Here is a 19,482-nt window from a genome sequence, read left to right as displayed (position 1 = left end):
GAGACCACCGAGCCACCAAGACCCCCTTACTGTGTTTTTTAAAAAGGACCAACGTTTTGGCCCTGATTAAGACATTTGTGCCAAAACATTGGTGCTTATTAAAAACAACAGTTAGTTGTAACTCTAAAAAACTTGTTCCCAGCCACTTCTGTTGTTTTGAAGAAGGCTGACACGGAGCAGTGCTTGCTAACTCGCTGTGGGTGAACTATGGGTGAGCTATTTTTGCGTGAACTATTCCTTTCATACTCACTTTTATAGACTGGCTTTTAGGTAAATGTTTCATATTTATTTGTCTTGACTTCTTTTTATTTGTTGTCTCTTTTTTCTTAATTACACATTTGTTTGTTTTTAAATCTTTTGGACACAATTTATTTGTATTAATTTTGTTCTATTACTTCTGTAAAGCAATTTGTATATTATTATTATAATTAATACAGTATAGTATAGCTGTGAAACTCCTGGAAGCTAAGGAATGACTTGAAAGAGCATGTGATTATAGGCAAAAACAAGCAATGATAGGGACAGACTGAATTTTCACCAACTTTTCTTTATAATACTTTATTATTGCCTCTAGTTTCTTGTGGTGCAGGTTTAATTCTTTCATCAAATGGGATACAGTTTTAAAGTTACAAGAGCATTGTTTTGTTTTGTTTTGCATATTCTAAAAAAGTGTGAATGTATGTAATTGTATTTTGTGGGTCATTCATGAGCAGATCAGTGTTGAGTGAAGGAAAGAGACATTAGTGAGATTTATTGATACATTAAAGTGCTGCTTTTATGTCTTGGTAGTGCCTCGACCCATGATAGCTTTCTTTGTGTTTCTCTCAGGTCTCAGCAGGATTATATAACACTTTGGTCCAAACAGTGCCACCAAGAGGCCAAAACTGGAGGCCAGGATGGCAAATACCTCCACCGCATCTGCATATTTTCCTGGGGAGTTGACATAAGCAGGGATAAAGGCCACCCACACGGCACAGAAGATCAGCATGCTGAAAGTGATGAGCTTGGCCTCATTGAAGTTGTCTGGAAGATTCCTTGCCAGAAATGCTAGGAGGAAGCTGAGGATAGCCAGTAAGCCAATATAGCCCAGTAACACTGCAAAACCAACTGTGGACCCTACTACACACTCAAAGACTATCTTGTCATTGTGGTATTGTGTGTTTTTATGAGGAGCTGGTGAGGAAGAGACAAGCCAGACTGTGCAGATTGCTGCTTGGATGGAAGTTAGAGCCAGAACTGTCCCTCTCTGCTGCACAGCACCAAACCACTTCAGACTGGCTCCACCCCCAGGCTTAGAGGCCTTGAACACAGCCAGCACCACCATGGTTTTCACCAGGATACATGAGACACAAAGCACAAAGCTGATCCCAAATGCTGCATGCCTCAGCTGGCATGTCCATAGCCTGGGACGGCCAATGAACAGCAGCGAGCACAAGAAACATAGTTTGAGTGACAGCAAGAGCAGGAAACTGAGTTCTGAGTTGTTGGCTCGTACCATAGGTGTGCTGCGATGATAGGTGAAGATTCCCATGACAATGGTGCAGATTAGTGTGCCTAGCAATGAGGCGGTTGTCAAGCAGATACCCAAGGGCTCATGGTAGGAGAGGAACTCTGTTCTCTTAGGGACACAGTGGTCATGCTGGGGGCTGGACCAGAAGTCCTCTGGACAACTGGTGCACTCCATGGAGTCTAACAAAAAAGGGTAGTTGTTGAAGGAGATACAGCTGTACAGTACATCCCTAAAGTTAGGCAACACAGTCTTGTAATATATACCAACCAGTCTCATTACTGATCTTTCCCTCAGAACATGGGATGCAGTCAAAGCAGCACACAGGTTCCCCCTTCCTTCTGGCAATGCGGGTACCTGGGGGGCAGCTGTCACTGCACACTGACCGGGGCGGCTACAGGGAGAGTAACAATTATCACCGTGATTCCACACTATTTGACACTATCATGATAAGTTCTCCACAGGCCAACAAAATAGCTGAATGAGCAGAAGTAACCTTTTTGGATTCAAAATTCCAGAAGATTCTGTCTTCATCAAGTGTGAGCTCTTCACCTGTGGAGGCTGACTTCTTAACCACACCCACACTCTGAACCTTTGTGCTTCCATCAGGGAGCCACAGCCAGTTCATAACATCATAGATTGGTAAGGCATCACCATTCTCATCAAATGACACTTGATCACCAAATGCTGTGGTGAAGTTGACCTTTTCCAAGTAATACACAAGCTAGAAATGAGTGAGAAGAAAATGACAGATAAAAACATAAACAGTGAGACAGTGAGACAGAGAGAGAGAGAGAGAGAGAGAGAGAGAGAGAGAGAGAGAGAGAGAGAGAGAGAGACTGTGCCAGGCATCCTGGCATTTTCAGCATACTGATGTCATAGTTACATTACAGTTACATGTGTTCTTTTTCATTTTCCAGTCAGCAGGTACCTCATGGTGTAGCAGCAGCATGTAGACACATAAACAGAGCAGTGTAAATTGATATCACACCTGCCATGGCTCCAGTCTCTGCAAACTGGCACAGCTATGCCCGCTGAAAGGCCCTCTGCCTGGCACGCACTGCAGCATGTCATCAAGGGCGTATGCCAGGGCATACACAGCCTTGTACACATTGTACTCTGGCCTGAGGTCTGACACATCCGAAATACTAATCTCCACATTGCCCAGATCTTCCTGTCCAGTGCACAGTGCTCCCCCAGCATCCACCCACTCTGCTGGTGGTGGTGCGAATCTACACTGAAATGTGTATTCCCAAAACTGCCTCACCTGAAGAAATTAGATGATGATTAAGACTAATTATGAGAAATTGTAAATAACAAAGTAAATGTTTACAAAAATAATGACAATATGCTATTCTTGTGAGTTCAGATTAGACTGTAAGGTCAAAATCTCACCATGCTATTTCCATAGCTGTTGTTAGGGTCACTGTCAGGACGTATTCTTAACAGGAAGTCGCTGAACCCTGGTATCTCTCCTCGACGAATGGCAATGCCCAGCGTGCCTCCCAGGTACGGCATGAAGCGGAGAGTGTGGAGCACAGTACCTGCTGACCAGGCTTCACTGGCCATCCACTGCAGACCTGTCACATTCTGCTTTACCACCTGTGGATTGTATTATACCAAATATAACTCCAGATTTCAGCGGCACTACTGAATATCTATTCTACTGAAATGCATATAACAAATTGCCATATACTATAAGCACAGGTATAATCCAATGTTTAACAAATTACTATAAGATTAAGGTGATGCATGTCAGTTCAAAGTGGAGTCTGCATATTTTATCAAATCTATGTTCAGTAACAGTGGAGTTAAAGTAATGGAAGTAATTCTGTTATTGGCATCAGCATTATATTTAATTACTGTTATTATCATTTATTATTTACTTCATTGTTGTGAAGAGGGCTATTCGGACCAAATAACTTTTTCTTTTTTCCATTTCTTGACAATTTTGTTAGATGAAAAAGAAATAGACGGATGTTATTGTAACTAAAATTAAGCCTTCTTTCAGTTTGAGGAACAAAATATAATACATTAATTCACCTTCTTTAAAATTTTATATTCCTAAATAAAATGTCTTTCAACCCCAACCTCTTCCATGAGGTCAATCATGTTGCTCTCATGTGCAAACACAATGACAACACGAGCTGTGGATTTCCTCATCACATCGACAATCCTTCTAAATTCAGTTGGGTCATTGCCCCAGGGCAAAACCTCTGAGTAGGCCAGACAACCCCCACCAGACTGAGCCAGGTCAGATTGGAAGGACCGGGCGGCGTGGAGTCCATAGTCATCATCACTGACCAGCAGGCCCGCCCAAGTCCATCCAAACCACTTTAGAATCTGGAGCATAGCACGCACCTAGTTGGATAGAGAGTGTAAGGATTAGTGCTCAGGCTGGAATATTCTTTCAGCGGAAAAACTCCCACACAAGTCTCACAGTGGCCACGGTCTAATCATTCTCTTTCAGCTGTGTCATCCGAGACCATATAGCTCCATTAATGATACACACAAGCACATGGCTTTTCATACACAAAAGCAAATCAGTTTCATTCAGTGGAGAGATTTGTTTACATACACATACTTCCTGTAGAATGTTTAACTGCTGTCAACATATTTGTAAGTTCTTGTTTGGTAATAGAGGTTCACCTGGAAGGCATCACTTGGGATAGTTCTAAAGAAGGATGGGAACCGTTGCCGGTTACTCAGGCACGAACATGTAGCAAAGTAACTCACCTGTAAGAGACACAGAGTATGCATTTCCTGCACGACCCATTCAAAACCATTTTCACCTATTTCAGCTTTTTATTTATTTTGAAATATGAATTCAGTTAAAATAGAGCACATCAAAAGCATTCTTTGATGGTAAATGGGGGAAAGAAATAGGAAACGTACCATGGGCATTTTGTATAAACCTAGAACACTGGAGATGGCAATAGAACATGTTGAGGAAGAATCACCCACAATCCCCAGGACTGGAGGGGACCCTAAACAAGTTTCGTCCAATAGAAACTGCTCCTCTCGGCCACTGGCCAACGATAATGCAGCACGGAAGCCAACTCCAAGTGTGACACAGTTATCATAGAGACTGTATCCTAGAGTCACATTAGGTAGCAGGATGGAGTTCTTGTTGATCTCATCAATAGCAAAGGCCATGGTCTGAGCATGCCTGAATCCTAGAATGTCAAAACTAACACAAAAATGTCACTATTAACTACTGAAAACATGTCACTGTGGGAAATGTGTAGAAAATACAAAAACGGCTGGGCCAATGTTGCTACCAAGATTTGACTAGAAATTTTATATTAGTATATCATACTTTTATCTATACTTTTAACTTTGAAAAAATAAAAAAATAAATAAAATAAAAAATAGCCCTCGCTCTTGCCCGATTCTTTCATGGCAATTTCTGAACACCTTGCATACTCTGGACAGACCAGATTGTTCTGCACAATTCTTTGCTCTCCACTGTATCTGTGTGAGACTCACCCTTGGCATCTAGGCTGCTGTGGCTCTGAGGTGAAAGACAGCTCAGGGAAGACAGAGGAGTAGTGGACCTCAAACAGCCCACCCAGAACCACATCCCCAGGCTTGTGCATCCCATTAAGAAGAAACTGTCCCTGTAACTGACAGGAGGGGGAAAGGAAGGAAGACACAGGGGAGAAAAAGGACAAAGAGAACAACATCAAGATCAGGTACACACACAAGAACAGGTATGTGTCAAGAAATGCCCTCATGACTGCCCTCCTCTGTTCACCCCTGTTTCTAATCTTTATGCACAGTCACTTCATTTTATAGGCAGTACTATGTCATCCCCTTTGCTGCCTTACGTCACTGTGGAATCGTCCACCCATTGTGGCAGGTGAAGATGTAGTGGCAGTGCCCAACATTAGGAAATTATTTTTCATATCAAAATCATGCATCCATTTTTGTGCATCCTTTGATGCAGAATGTATAGCTTTAATTAATCAAGGCCACATTAGCAACTATTCCACCAACTGTAGGTCATAGATTGTGGAATAAACTTCATTAAATCACTCAACAAACGTCATAATATCATTACGAACAGAACAGAATATGTGTTGAATAAAAATAACTTGTTATTTAACTATGACATCAGTATCCTGACAATGGCTATTAACCTCATGATGGTAATGTTAACAAATCAGAGAAAACTGCCTGACACTCAAGATGCCTCACTGTTTAGCTCAAATTTAGAAAGTTGAAATTTTCATGTTTCTTTCTCTACTTTGGATACACAGACACTTGTCATGAATTAACACCAGGACGACCTGTCATGTTCAAGTTTGACTGTTTACTGAAGCACTTCCTCAAGGAACAGTCAAACAACACAAAAGCCACAGCCACTAGGCTTACTTTGTGAATAATATAAACAATATAAATAATCATTCATTACATCTTACCTCTTTTAAAGTTACCTCTTATAAACTAAAATGGTGTTCTCTCTTACGTAAACAAAAATACTCAATGTTACCACTTCTTTCAATAAACATATAGCATGCTCGTATTCTTAAAACATTAGCTTTAACCCTCAAAAATATCAAAATACACAGTCTCTGTTCCTTTATTATATTCATTGTCAGAGTTCCATTTTTATTGGTATCTGATAAGTCTCCTAATGGCACAAGCATATCTTGTCGTTTTGGGTGTCCCAACGCTCACTGGAGGTGCTGGAGAAGGCGATGGATGTCCCGCAGGGCTCAGCTCCAAAACTGGCGCGGAAGTTAGTGTGGGTGGCAGATTCTCCTGAACTGCCACCGAGACCCATAGGGAGGATGGAGCACTGGTGTTGTCCTCAGGGAACGGCCTGAAGATGCTTTTGGTTCCTCCTGAACTGCTCAGTCTCCACAATGTAAGATCTGGATTGTCCTGAGTGACATTTCACAGTTGCTTCACATGCACTGGATCACCAGGCCGAATGGGTGAAAGCATTCTGGCACCATGGCAACTGTTATAGAAGAAGCTGTAGTATTCTCTAGCTTCTCAAGGTCAGCTACTCTCTTCAAATCAGGTCATTTCATGTTCAGATTTCTGGCTAGAATGGTTGAGTGTCGTACGCACCTGGCACCCCATCAGTATAGTGGTATACCCGTAGTTGCGACTGGAGTAGCCCTGTAGGCAAGAAGAGCAGTATGGGTCACGTTGCTTAATTATCTTCTTAGTTGTTTGGATATCTCTCTCTGCTTCTCCATTGGCCTGTGGGAAGTGGGGGCTTGTGGTTACATGCTCGAAGTTATGTTGCTGTGAGAATGTTTCAAATTTTGGCAAGGTGAACTGTCAAGCATTGTCAGTACACAGGTGCTCTGGGATGCCTAATCGTTCGTATATGCCCTTCAGTTTTCTGATCACAGCCTGTCTTGAAGTATCAGGCAAATGTGCTAACTCAATAAATCTTGAATAATAGTTCACGACTACTAGGTACTGTTGGCCATTGATCTCACAGAGATCTGCTGCAATATGTGGCCAGGGTCTGGCTGGTAGGTCTGCCGTTCTATTTCACACAGGCTTCTCCCTCTAACAGGGCTCTATTGGCTTAGCCACTCATCTAGTCGTCTCAGCGCACTGAAAATTTGCATGCATGTGCTCAGCCAATCAGGATGAGCCTATACACCCCCTATGGGGCCTCACGCTATAAATGGCGAGCGGCCCCTCAGTGCCTGACAAATAAGTTTGCCTAGGATGGCATCGTCTGAAACCAACATCGCTAAATACTGCCCAGACTACCCCGGCCTGATCGTGACGACGGATCCGCATGAGGCGTGTTCCGAGTACCTCAGCCCTGAACACACTGCTTACAGTGTCTCCGACTTCCCGGATTGCAGCAGCTGCAGGGCCCTTTCCATGGTGAGACACGAGCAGCGTTGGCCTCATTTCAAACTTCCTCCACTCCCTTGGTAGCGGCAGCCGAGAGCGCTGGGATCCTGCTTCTGCCTCCCGAACACCCTCGTGCCGCTGATCGCCTGGCCCAATGAGCCTATCAGCTGGCGGCAGAGACCAAGCCGGTCATAAGGCTCCTATCTCCGGCCTTTTTGATTTTTCCGATGTCCACGGGAAAGCTGCTATCTGCCGCTCTGGTCTTCCCCCACTCGATGATGCGCTGGCCGCTCATTTTTCTCCTGGCTCAACCAACTGGTCTGGCAGCAGGAAACATGCTCCTCCTCACTCCAGAGACAAGGAGACGGCAGCCATACCCAATAACCTGAGGCTGCTGGGGGTGTCCTTATCCACCATGTCGACAGGGAAAGCCTCCCTCTCCACTTCTGATTTGGATCATGTATCCCACATTGTGGGACAGATGAACAATTTAACCAGGGGAGTCACCACCGCCGCTGGCCGCGTCATGGCTCTGTCTACCACCGGGGCTCGGCACGTGTGGCTCAATCTGACAGCCCTTCAGAAGGACAGGGAGGACCTGCTGGGTGTGGTGCTGTCGCCTGACGGGCTCTTTGGCGCATCCGTCACCTTGGCTACACAGCGTTTCCAATGCTTAGAGGAGGAAAAGGCTCAGCTGTGCCGTCATCTGCCGTTGGCATCTTCTTCCACCAAGCAGAAGACTTCCTCGCAGGACTCGAGGGACGGCGTACAACAGCGTCCAAGAGGTGTGGACGGCATAATGCGGCTTCCTCTTCCGCTACGTCCTCCTCTCGCCCCCGCTGGCCCCATCCTCGACGTAGTCCGCCCCGCCACGCCACAGGCCCACTCCGATGGCGACGCTCCTCCTCCGCCTCAGTATCATCAACCCACCCTGCTGTCCCACGGGATAACAGGAAGGAACCGGAAGGCTTTTACGGCTTTGCCTGTTTTTCAGACGGAAAAGACAATAGAGCGACTAGCGGCTCAAACGTTCCGTAACCTCTCCCCGCTCTCATGAGCCGGCGTGTGTTGAGGGCTGGTCTCGGCAATATTGACCCACCCGATCTTCACCTTTTTCTCATGGAAGAACAGAGGATAAACAGCAGACCGGCACGCCGTTCTGCATTTCTCACTCATCCACAGAAATGCAGGCTCGATGACGGCAGAGGGCCTCTCACCCATCTCAGCCGGTGGCTGTGCTCCAGATGGCAGCTCCTTCCGGAAACACGGGAAATCAGTCGTCCGCCTGGCCCAAACGAGAGGACGGCTCCCCGCTTCTCTTCTCCGACGGCGGGCTTGATTTCTTCTAGACGCCGGCCGGTGTCTATGGAGCAAGAGCGGAGGAGTTTTCAAATAACTCCACTCTTCCGCTCATTGGACATTTCCACTGATGTCATCATTGCCTCCCTTCGTAGGCGAGCGGACGTGGATGAGGACAGTCTTTCTCACACAGCGTTGTCAACGCCATTTTCCCTCTCCGCCGCCAACTCTGCCTTGAAGCGAGTAGCGGACGTGAAAGGGGACTGTGTATTAAAGTCTATGGCGAGAACGCCATCTTCTGATTCTAATGCCGTTTTTGCCACTGAGCAAACAGCGCCGGCATCAGAAAACAGCTATGTGAGTGTGGAGGTGGGACATTCATTGGCTGCCGGGCCTCTCCGGCCCTTTCGCCTCCGGCCCCCCATGAGCCGTTCTGCCCTTACTGGGCAGCTCGGTGGCGGTGAGGGCCGAGACTGCACACAGAGAATTTCTCTCCTCCACTCCACAGCTGACTGCTCGCCCCCTGACAGAATTTTATAAGGAATGGCGAACCAGTGTGACAGAACGTTACGACAGGTTATTCACTCCAGTTTCAGTGCGTGCCGCCCCCATTCACAGGAGTGAGAGAGTCGATCATAACTTCTCTGGAAGGCATGAGCACCCTCTCCAGGGAGATACAGGAACTACTCCAGAAGGGAGCGATTTCTGTGGTTCCCCAGGAATACAGACAGAGAGGTCTCTGTTCCGGTTACTTCCTAGTCCCCAACAAAACGGAGATATGAGGCCTATTCTGGATCTCCGCCCGCTCAGAGACCATTTTGCATGCTTACTGTGAAAAAGATGCTGGAATTGGTACAGCCGGGCGATTGGTTCACCACAGTGGATTTGAAAGATGCTTACTTTCATGTCCCAGTGGTGCCGAGACACAGGAAATTCCTGCGTTTTGCCTTTCAGGGGGTAGCTTACGAGTACAACAGACTACCATTTGGCTACTCCCTGGCTCCCCGTACTTTTTCGAAGTGTGTGGACACGGCGCTCGAACCCCTGCACCGTCAGGGAATACGGGTCTTCTTTTATCTACACAACCTGATTCTCATGGCCCATTCGAAACAATGGGCTATTTTCCACACAGTGCAATTGGTACAGCACTTAACCAGGTTAGGTTTTACCATCAATTGGGAAAAGAATGCACCCATACCACGTCAACAGGCGGTGTATTTGGGAGTGCAGCTGGACTCAGCTGGACTGGCGAGACAGGGCGGAATGGTGACGGCTTTGACCGTCATGCGTCTCCTGGGTCTCATGGCGGAGATGGTTCAACTGGGGCTGCTCCATATGAGACGCCTTCAGAGATGGTTTGCCAGGCTGCGTTTGGATGCACAACATCACAAACGGCATGTGGTGACCATCCCCCCCCAACAGCCAGGGAGACGCTCCGAGCCATGGCCAGGAAAGCTGCTGTATGCTTTTCCTCCCCTCCGTCTCATTCCTCCCCTGCTGGCGAGAGTGAGAGTGTAGAGACTGTCGCTCATTCTGGTGGCCCCGGACCGCACGATGGCACCGTGGTACGCAGAAATGAGACAGCTTCTGGGGGCTCCGCCCTGGACAGTTCCCAAGTTTTGGGGGGCATTGTCTCAGGCGAATGGAGCGATAGCCTGGGACAGCCTCTCAGGGTTTGGTTCCTGAGAGGGACAGACTAATGCACACTGGACTGACTGCGGATGTGGTGCAGACCATCCAGGGTGCGAGGGCTCAATCCACCATTGATAGCTACAAGGCTAAATGGTTGGGCTTTCAAAAATGGTGCGGGGAGTGGAACATTGATCCTTTGAACTGTACTGAATTGGATCTGTTCTCTTTCCTCCAGTGCCTGCTGGAAAGGGGTTGGCGCACTATTAAAGTGTATGCGTCCGCAATCTCTTTCTGCCATGAGGGGTTTGGAGAGAGGTTGGTTTTCGGCCACCCCCTCATGAAGCGTTTTTTGCAAAGGGCTAGGAGAAAACGCCCAGTGGTGCGTTCCACCGCCCCCCAGTGGGAGCTCCTTTGGTCTTGGACTCTCTTTCTAAGGAGCCTTTTGAACCGCTTAGGCAGACTTCTCTTAAGCTGTTGTCGGGTAAGACAGGTCTGCTGTGACCTGCTTTGACCTCAGCTAAAATAGTGAAGAACATCAATAGTTCTTTTTGGTCAAGGACAATTCAGCTGGAGGCTTTCTATCCTCCTCATGATGAGGAGAGGAGAGACTGCACCATTTATGCGCCGTGCGTGCATTGGCATGTTATGTGGAACGCACATCCACGGTGAGGCGCATATAGCAGCTTTTTGTGTGCTATGCAGATAGAGTGGCTAGAAAGCCCCTGTATGGAGGCCTATTGTTTCCGGTGTTGGAGAAAGACAAATGATAATGAGTGTACCTTGGTGATGTCACAAAGTGATTCAGTAGATTCACCGTCTTTTTTATTTCTCTGGTGAAAGTAGAGATCCTAAATCATGTTCCTCCATTGTTGAACTTGTCTAACCCAACTTCCAAATTTTCAATAATTTTCATCCTCAAAATTTCTTCTCTCTTCCCTCCATGGGGAGGAGGTTTAAATTCATCCAGCTGGATTGTTCTTGACCTAAAATAATGAATGAATGTTCTTAGGTGTGAAGGACAGATTCTGAGTGTGCCATCACTTAGGTCAATGCGTATAAGCACACTGCCGGGGTGAACCGAAAGAGCACACTCACCCTCTTAGTTGAAGTCAAAGCAAGCAGTAGTGCTGTCTTAGTTTGATAACAACTTAATAGAGGCTGGCCTAATGGGCTCAAAAGGCTCCTTCAAAGGAGCCTCAACGACCAAAGGCAGCTTCCAATGCAGGGTAGAGGAATTTACCACTGGCCATTGCAAACACATCCACTCCTAGCTCTGGGTTGCTTCGAGGCACCAAAGAGAACCACAGCTGACAGTGAGTTTTCTGCCTCCTGCTGAACAGATCCACTTACGTTCTCCCGAACCGGGCCCATATCAGACACACAATATCAGACTGCAACCTCCACCTGCTTCAACAGGAGGTCTGCCCCGTGTTCTCCAGACCTGGAATGCGCAGTGCATTGAGAGAGCGGAGGTTCACCGTGGCCGTCTACCACCAGTTCTCTGCAGACAACAAAGCTGCGGATGGAACTACGCCCTGTCTGTTGATGTATGCTACCGTGCTCTGGTTGACGGTCCTCATCAAAACATCCTTCCCAAGTGTTAAAGGACCAGCCGAACTGCTCAATAACTCATTGGCCGTTATTATGACTCACTCGAACTTTTGCACACGTCATCTTTGCACAATTGCCCGACTAATCTGACAGGATGTACCATGCAGAATTCAATGGCATTTGGCCGATAGGGTTAGCGCTATTTGCTTGGACCCCATTAAGTAGGCCTATCGCTTGCAATGATATTTCATTTTTTATTATTTTTGTTCTATTCATTCTGTAAAGTACTTTGTATTATTGTTAATGAACTATGGGTGGCTGTGAAACTCCTGGAAACTAAGGAATTAATTGAAAGACCATGTCATATAAGCAAAAATATCAAAAAGCAATTATCGGGGGAGACTCAATTTTTCACAAACGTTTTGTTATAATGTTCTAGTATTAATCTAGTTTCATCTGGTGCAGATTTTATTCTTCCATCAAATAGGAAGTTTATAAAGTTACAAGAGCCTTGTTTTGTTGAGTTTTGTTTAGTTTTGCATAGTATAAAAAAGTGTGATTGTATGCAACTGTATGTTGTGTGTGGGTCATTCATGAGCAGATCAATGCTTAGTGAAGGAAAGAGACAGAAAGACTCATTGATACATTGAAGTGCTGCTTTTATGTCTTGGTGGTGCCTCGACCCATGATTGCTTTCTTTGTGTTTCTCTCAGGTCTCAGCAGGATTATATAACACTTTGGTCCAAACAGTGCCACCAAGAGGCCAAAACTGGAGGCCAGGATGGCAAATACCTCCACCGCATCTGAATATTTTCCTGGGGAGTTGACATAAGCAGGGATAAAGGCCACCCACACGGCACAGAAGATCAGCATGCTGAAAGTGATGAGCTTGGCCTCATTGAAATTGTCTGGAAGATTCCTTGCCAGAAATGCTAGGAGGAAGCTGACAATAGCCAGTAAGCCAATATAGCCCAGTAACACTGCAAAACCAACTGTGGACCCTACTACACACTCATAGACGATCTTGTCATTGTGGTATTGCGTGTTTTTATGAGGAGCCGGTGAGGAAGAGACAAGCCAAGCTGTGCAGATTGCTGCCTGGATGGAAGTTAGAGCCAGAACTGTCCCTCTCTGCTGCACAGCACCAAACCACTTCAGACTGGCTCCACCCCCAGGCTTGGAGGCCTTGAACACAGCCAGCACCACCATGGTTTTCACCAGGATGCATGAGACACAAAGCACAAAGCTGATCCCAAATGCTGCATGTCTCAGCTGGCATGTCCATAGCCTGGGATGGCCAATGAACAACAGTGAGCACAAAAAACATAGTTTGAGTGACAGCAAGAGCAGGAAGCTGAGTTCTGAGTTGTTGGCTCGTACCATGGGTGTGATGCGATGATAGGTGAAGATTCCCAGGACAATGGTGCAGATAAGTGTGCCTAGCAATGAGGCGGTTGTCAAGCAGATACCCAAGGGTTCATGGTAGGAGAGGAACTCTGTTCTCTTAGGGACACAGTGATCACGCTGGTGGCTGGACCAGAAGTCCTCTGGACAACTGGTGCACTCCATGGAGTCTAACAAAAAAGAGCAGGAGTTGACTTATATGTACAGTATATTATATCCATAAAGACAAAATACATTATTTTATATTGTACACCAACCAGTCTCATTGCTGATCTTTCCCTCAGAACATGGGATGCAATCGAAACAGCACACAGGTTCCCCCTTCCTTCTGGCCATGCGGGTACCTGGGGGGCAGCTGTCACTGCACACTGACCGGGGCGGCTACAGGGAGAGTAACAATTATCACCACACTATTCATTCCACACAATTTGACACTATCATGATGAGTTCTCCATAGGCCAACAAAACAGGTAGCTGAATGAGCAGAAGTGACCTTTTTGGATTCAAAATTCCAGAAGATTCTGTCTTCATCAAGCATGAGCTCTTCACCTGTGGAGGCTGACTTCTTAACCACTCCCACACTCTGAACCTTTGTGCTTCCATCAGGGACCCACAGCCAGTTCATAACATCATAGATTGGTAAAGAATCACCATTCTCATCAAATGACACTTGGTCACCAGATGCTGTGGTGAAGTTGACCTTTTCCAAGTAATACACAAGCTACAAATGGGTGAGAGAAAAGAGACGAACAGTTAGACAGAGAGTGTGTATCCAAAAGTGTACTATGCCCATAACTAGGGATACAAAATGTTCTGTGCTAACCTAGCCGCTTCAGTTATGATGCCATCAAAATTAAATATTTGAAGTTTCTAATTTTGATCCAAACAATGTTGCACCTTGAGTGTCAGGCAGTTGTTATTTTCTCTGATTGGTTAACATTACCATAACTCACTGTCACATAGCACAATGGGAAATTCTCTCATTCTCCTACTTCCTGGATAGTAATTTCCTTATTACCACTCACTCAAAAAGAAAAAATCCTGAGGTTAATAGACAGGCATTTTCAGGATTCTGGTGTCATAGTTAAATAATGTGTCGTTTTTTTATTCAGCTAATTTTCTGTAGTTAAAAATTCCATTCGGTAGATATCTCATGGTGTAGCATGGGATTTAGAAACATAAACAAGTGGACTGTAAATTGATATCTCACCTGCCATGGCTCCAGTCTCTGCAAACTGGCACAGCTGTACCCGCTGAAAGGCCCTCTGCCTGGCACACACTGCAGCATGTCATCGAGGGCATACGCCAGGGCATACACAGCCTTGTACACATTGTATTCTGGCCTGAGGTCTGACATATCCAAAATACTAATCTCCACACTCCCTAGATCTTCCTGTCCAGTGCACAGTGCTCCTCCAGCATTCACCCACCCTGCTGGAGGTGGTGCGAATCTACACTGAAATGTGTATTCCCAAAAATTGCTCACCTGAAGAAAGAAAATTCTTTCATAATACTATATTATGAATTATATCGAAATCTTGGTCAGATGATGAAGTGAAATAAAAGATAATCACCATGCTATTTCCGTAGCTGTTGTTAGGGTCATTGTCAGGTCGTATTCTTAACAGGAAGTCCCTGAGCCCTGGTATCTCTCCTCGACGGATGGCAATGCCCAGCGTGCCTCCCAGGTACGGCATGAAGCGGGGGGTCTGGAGCACAGCAGCTGCTGTCCAGGCTTCACTGGCCATCCACTGCAGACCTGTCACATTCTGCTTTATCACCTGTGGATTGTTTTGTGCTAAATATATGAGTCCTGACTTCAGTGGCACTACTGAATATCTATTCTACTGAAATGCATATAACAAATTGCCATATACTATAAGCACAGGTATAATCCAGTGTTAACAAATTACTATAGGATTAAGGTGATGCATGTCAGTTCAAAGTGGAGTCTGCATATTTTATCAAATCTATGTTCAGTAACAGTGGAGTTAAAGTAATGGAAGTAATTCTGTTATTGGCATCAGAATTATATTTAATTACTGTTATTATCATTAATTATTTACTTATTATTTACATTGTTGTGAAGAGGGCTATTCGGACCAAAGAACTTTTTCTTTTTTCCATTTGTTGACAATTTTGTTAGATGAAAAACAATAGACAGATGTTATTGTAACTAAAATGAAGCCTTCTTTCAGTTTGAGGAACAAAATATAAAACATTAATTCACCTTCTTTAAAATTGTATATTCCTAAATAAAATGTCTTTCAACCCCAACCACTAATGTAATATCTACTCTACTGAATTCTATACATTTGCTGTGTAGTTTTCAGCTTAAAGACAGGTATAATGCGATGCTTTACAAATTATTAAGAGGAAGGTGATGTATGTCAGTTCAAAGTGGAGTCTACATATTTTATCAAATCTTTATTCAATAACAGTGGAATTACAGCAATGGATTTCATTCTGTTAATTGTTTTCCCCTTTCTATAACCTCATCAACTTAATTTAATTATTACTAAAATGTTATTACTTCCTTGTTGTGAAGAGGGATATTTAAACCAAAGAAAAATCCTTGATTTTTCCATTTCTTTTTTTTTTAAATGAGTCTGTCATTGGAACCTAATTGATGCCATCTTTCAGTTTGAGGACGAAAATAGTATCTTAATTCACTTTCTTTGAAATTATTGATTCCTAAATTAACATGTATTATAACCCCAACCTCTTCCATGAGGTCAATCATGTTGCTCTCATGTGCAAACACAATGACCACGCGAGCTGTGGATTTCCTCATCACATTGACAATCCTCCTTTGTTCAGTTGGGTCATTGCCCCAGGGCAAAACCTCTGAGTAGGCCAGACAACCCCCACCAGACTGAGCCAGGTCAGTTTGGAAGGATCGGGCAGCGTGGAGTCCATAGTCATCATCACTGACCAGCAGGCCCGCCCAAGTCCAGCCGAACCGCTTTAGAATCTGGAGCATAGCACGCACCTAGTTGGATAGAGAGTGGAAGTATTAGAGCTCAGGCTGGAATATTCTTTCAGTGGAAAATCTCCTACACAAGTCTCACAATTGACCCTCGTCTAATCATTCTCTCTCAGCTGTGTCATCGGAGACCATATAGCTCCATTAATGATGCATTGACGAATGTATAACTGCTGTCAACATATTCTTAAGTTTTTGTTTCGGTAATCAAGGTTCACCTGGAAGGCATCACTTGGGATTGTTCGGAAGAAGGATGGGAATCGTTGCCGATCACTCAGGCAGGAGCATGTGGCAAAGTAACTCACCTGTAAGAGACAGGGTATGCACACAAAGTATGGATATCCTGCATGTCAGTAGACCCATTCATACTATTTTAACATATTTCATGTTTTTTTTTTTATATGAAATTGAATCAAAATAAAGAATCAGAGTAAAGATAGATCAAAAATGTTGTTTGATGGTAAATAGATAGAAACAGAAGATAGGAAACGTACCATGGGCATTTTGTATAAACCTAGAACACTGGAGATGGCAATAGAACATGTTGAGGAAGAATCACCCACAATCCCCAGGACTGGAGGGGACCCGAAACAAGTTTTGTCCAACAGAAACTGCTCCTCTCGACCACTGGCCAACGACAATGAAGCACGGAAGCCAACTCCCAGTGTGGCACAGTTATCATAGAGACTGTATCCCAGTGTCACATTAGGTAGCAGGTTGGAGTTCCTGTTGATCTCATCAATAGCAAAAGCCATGGTCTGAGCATGCCTGAACCCTAGAATGTCAAAACTAACACAAAAATAACATTCACTGTGGGAAATGTGTAGAAATATACAAAAACAGCTGGCCATCTGTTGCTAACAAGCTAACTAACCAATTAGATCAATAAATCACAAAAAAATCACAACCCAATATTTTTTGGGTAATTTCTGAACACCTTGCATACTCTGAACAGACCAGATTGTTCTGGAACATTCCTTGCTCTCCGCTGTATCTGTGTGAGACTCACCCTTGGCATCTGGGCTGCTGTGGCTCTGAGGTGAAAGACAGCTCAGGGAAGACAGAAGAGTAGTGGACCTCAAACAGCCCACCCAGAACCACATCCCCAGGCTTGTGCATCCCATTCAGAAGAAACTGTCCCTGTAACTGACAGACGGAGGAAAGGGAGGAAGACACAGGGGAGAAAAAGAACAAAGAGAATAACATCAAGATCAGGCAAACACACAAGAACAGGTATGTGTCAAGAAATGCCCTCATGACTGCCCTCCTCCGTTTATCCGTTTCTAATTTTTATGCACAATCACTTCATTTTATAGGCAGTACTATGCCATCCCCTTTGCTGCCTTGCGTCACTGTGGAATCTTCCACCCATTGTGGCAGGTAAAGATGTAGGGGCAATGCCCAACATTAGGAAATTATTTTTCATATCAAAATCATGCATCCATTTTTGTGCATCCTTTGATGCAGAATGTCAAGGTTTAATTCATCAAGGCCACATTAGCAACTATTCCACCAACTGTAGGTCATGGATTGTGGAATATACTTCAGTAAATCACTCAACAAAAGTCATAATATCATTACAAACACATTTGATGAATGCGGTCTGATGTGAGATTTGACTGGCAGTCCACTCTTTCACATGGGTGAAATGCAGATTTTTTTTTTCACACAGCTATGCCAAGTGGCAGAAACTGGAGCCACAGCAGGTGTGATATCACTTTACACTCTACATGTTTGTGTCTACATTCTGCTGCTCCACCATGAGGTACTTGCTGACTTGTTTCTTTTTTTTTTTTAGAACAGAATATGTGTTGAATAAAAATAACTTATTTAACTATGACATCAGTATCCTGACAATGGCTATTAACCTCATGATGGTAATGTTAACAAATCAGAGAAAACAACTGCCTGACCCTCAAGATGCCTCACTGTATAGCTCAAATTTAGAAAGTTGAAATGTTCACGTTTCTTTCTCTATTTTTGATAGACAGACACTCTTGTCATGAATTAACACCAGGACGACCTGTCATGTTCAAGTTTGACTGTTTACTGAAGCACTTCCTTAAGGAACCGTCAATCAACACAAAAGCCACGGCCACTAAGGGTGATAAACCAATAGACTTACTTTGTGAATAACAATATAAACAATAATCATTCATTACATCTTTCCTCTTTTAAAGTTACTTCTTTTAAGCTAAAATAGCGTTTTCTCTTACATAAACACAAATACTCAATGTTACCATTTCTTTCAATAAACATGCTTGTATTCTTAAAGACCCTATAGACAACTTTTTTGCTTTAACTTATCATTATGAAGTAAATGTTGATTGCACAGTGTAATGGCTAGAATAATGACACCATCGGCGTTTAGATTGGTTCCCTATAAGCCTTGCTTTCACTATGCAATTCTCGGGAGAAGGAAGGCTCGACTTACGGCACAAAGGAAGTGCGTCATCCATTGCACAACCAACAGAGGTCCGGTAGCTATCCCCAGTAAAAAAAATAAAAAAACATTAACCCTCAAAAATATCAAAATACAGTCTCTGTTCTTCCCTTTTTTATTATATTCATTGTCAGAGTTACATTTTTCCTGGTATCTGATAGGTTTCCTAATAACACAAGCATAACACAAGCATATCTTGTCTTTTTGGGTGTCCCAACGCTCACTGGTGGTGCTGGAGAAGGCGATGGATATCTCGCAGGGCTCAGCTCCAACACTGGCACGGAAGTTAGTGTGGGTGGCAGATTCTTCTGAACTACCACCGAGAACAATAGCGGGGATGGAGCACTGGTGCTGTCCTCTGGGAACGGCTTGAAGATGCTTTCGGTTCCTCCTGAACTGCTCAGTCTCCACAATGTAAGATCTGGATTGTCCCGAGTGAAATTTCACAGTTGCTGTTGTCATCCATCCTTTGTCCTTGTCGAGCTTCACATGCACTGGATCACCAGGCTGAAGGGGTGAAAGCATTCTGGCACCATGGCGTCTGTTATAGAAGAAGCTGTAGTATTCTCTAGCTTCTCAAGGTTGGCTACTCTCTTCAAATCAGGCATTTCATGTTCAGATTTCTGGCTAGAGTGGGGAGTGTCATATATAGCTGGCACCCCATCAGTAGTTGGGGCTGCAACCTATAGTTGCGGTTTGGAGTAGCCCTGTAGGCAAGAAGAGCTAAGTATGGGTCACGTTGCTTGATTATCTTCCTAGCTATTCGGATATCTCTCTCTGCTTTCCCATTGGCCTGCGGGAAGTGGGGGCTTGTGGTTACATGCT

General features: G+C 44.6%; 2 protein-coding genes across 2 annotated transcripts; both read right to left on the bottom strand.

Annotated features, from left to right (window-relative positions):
- Nucleotides 1-775: 775 nt before the first annotated feature.
- On the bottom strand, nucleotides 776-5,193 carry LOC139662167 (extracellular calcium-sensing receptor-like). The gene is made up of 9 exons (XM_071540792.1): nucleotides 4,997-5,193; nucleotides 4,403-4,697; nucleotides 4,157-4,243; nucleotides 3,599-3,868; nucleotides 2,903-3,109; nucleotides 2,499-2,774; nucleotides 2,004-2,231; nucleotides 1,778-1,901; nucleotides 776-1,689 (listed from the first exon to the last, which is right to left on the bottom strand). The coding sequence occupies exons 1-9, from the start codon at nucleotides 5,191-5,193 to the stop codon at nucleotides 776-778; spliced, it is 2,598 nt and encodes an 865-aa protein (XP_071396893.1).
- Nucleotides 5,194-12,484: 7,291 nt separating this feature from the next.
- Nucleotides 12,485-17,420, bottom strand: LOC139662177 (extracellular calcium-sensing receptor-like). The gene is made up of 9 exons (XM_071540804.1): nucleotides 17,224-17,420; nucleotides 16,709-17,003; nucleotides 16,433-16,519; nucleotides 15,951-16,220; nucleotides 14,803-15,009; nucleotides 14,439-14,714; nucleotides 13,722-13,949; nucleotides 13,486-13,609; nucleotides 12,485-13,398 (listed from the first exon to the last, which is right to left on the bottom strand). The coding sequence occupies exons 1-9, from the start codon at nucleotides 17,418-17,420 to the stop codon at nucleotides 12,485-12,487; spliced, it is 2,598 nt and encodes an 865-aa protein (XP_071396905.1).
- Nucleotides 17,421-19,482: the final 2,062 nt, after the last annotated feature.

The sequence above is a fragment of the Centroberyx affinis genome, unplaced genomic scaffold (genome assembly GCF_046629955.1).
Source record: "Centroberyx affinis isolate AG114_WGS23_722 - 3 ecotype Tasmania unplaced genomic scaffold, CSIRO-AGI_Caff_v1 ptg000211l_1, whole genome shotgun sequence".
NCBI classification, from domain to species: domain Eukaryota; kingdom Metazoa; phylum Chordata; class Actinopteri; order Beryciformes; family Berycidae; genus Centroberyx; species Centroberyx affinis.
This window is presented reverse-complemented; position numbering and strand designations above follow the sequence as displayed.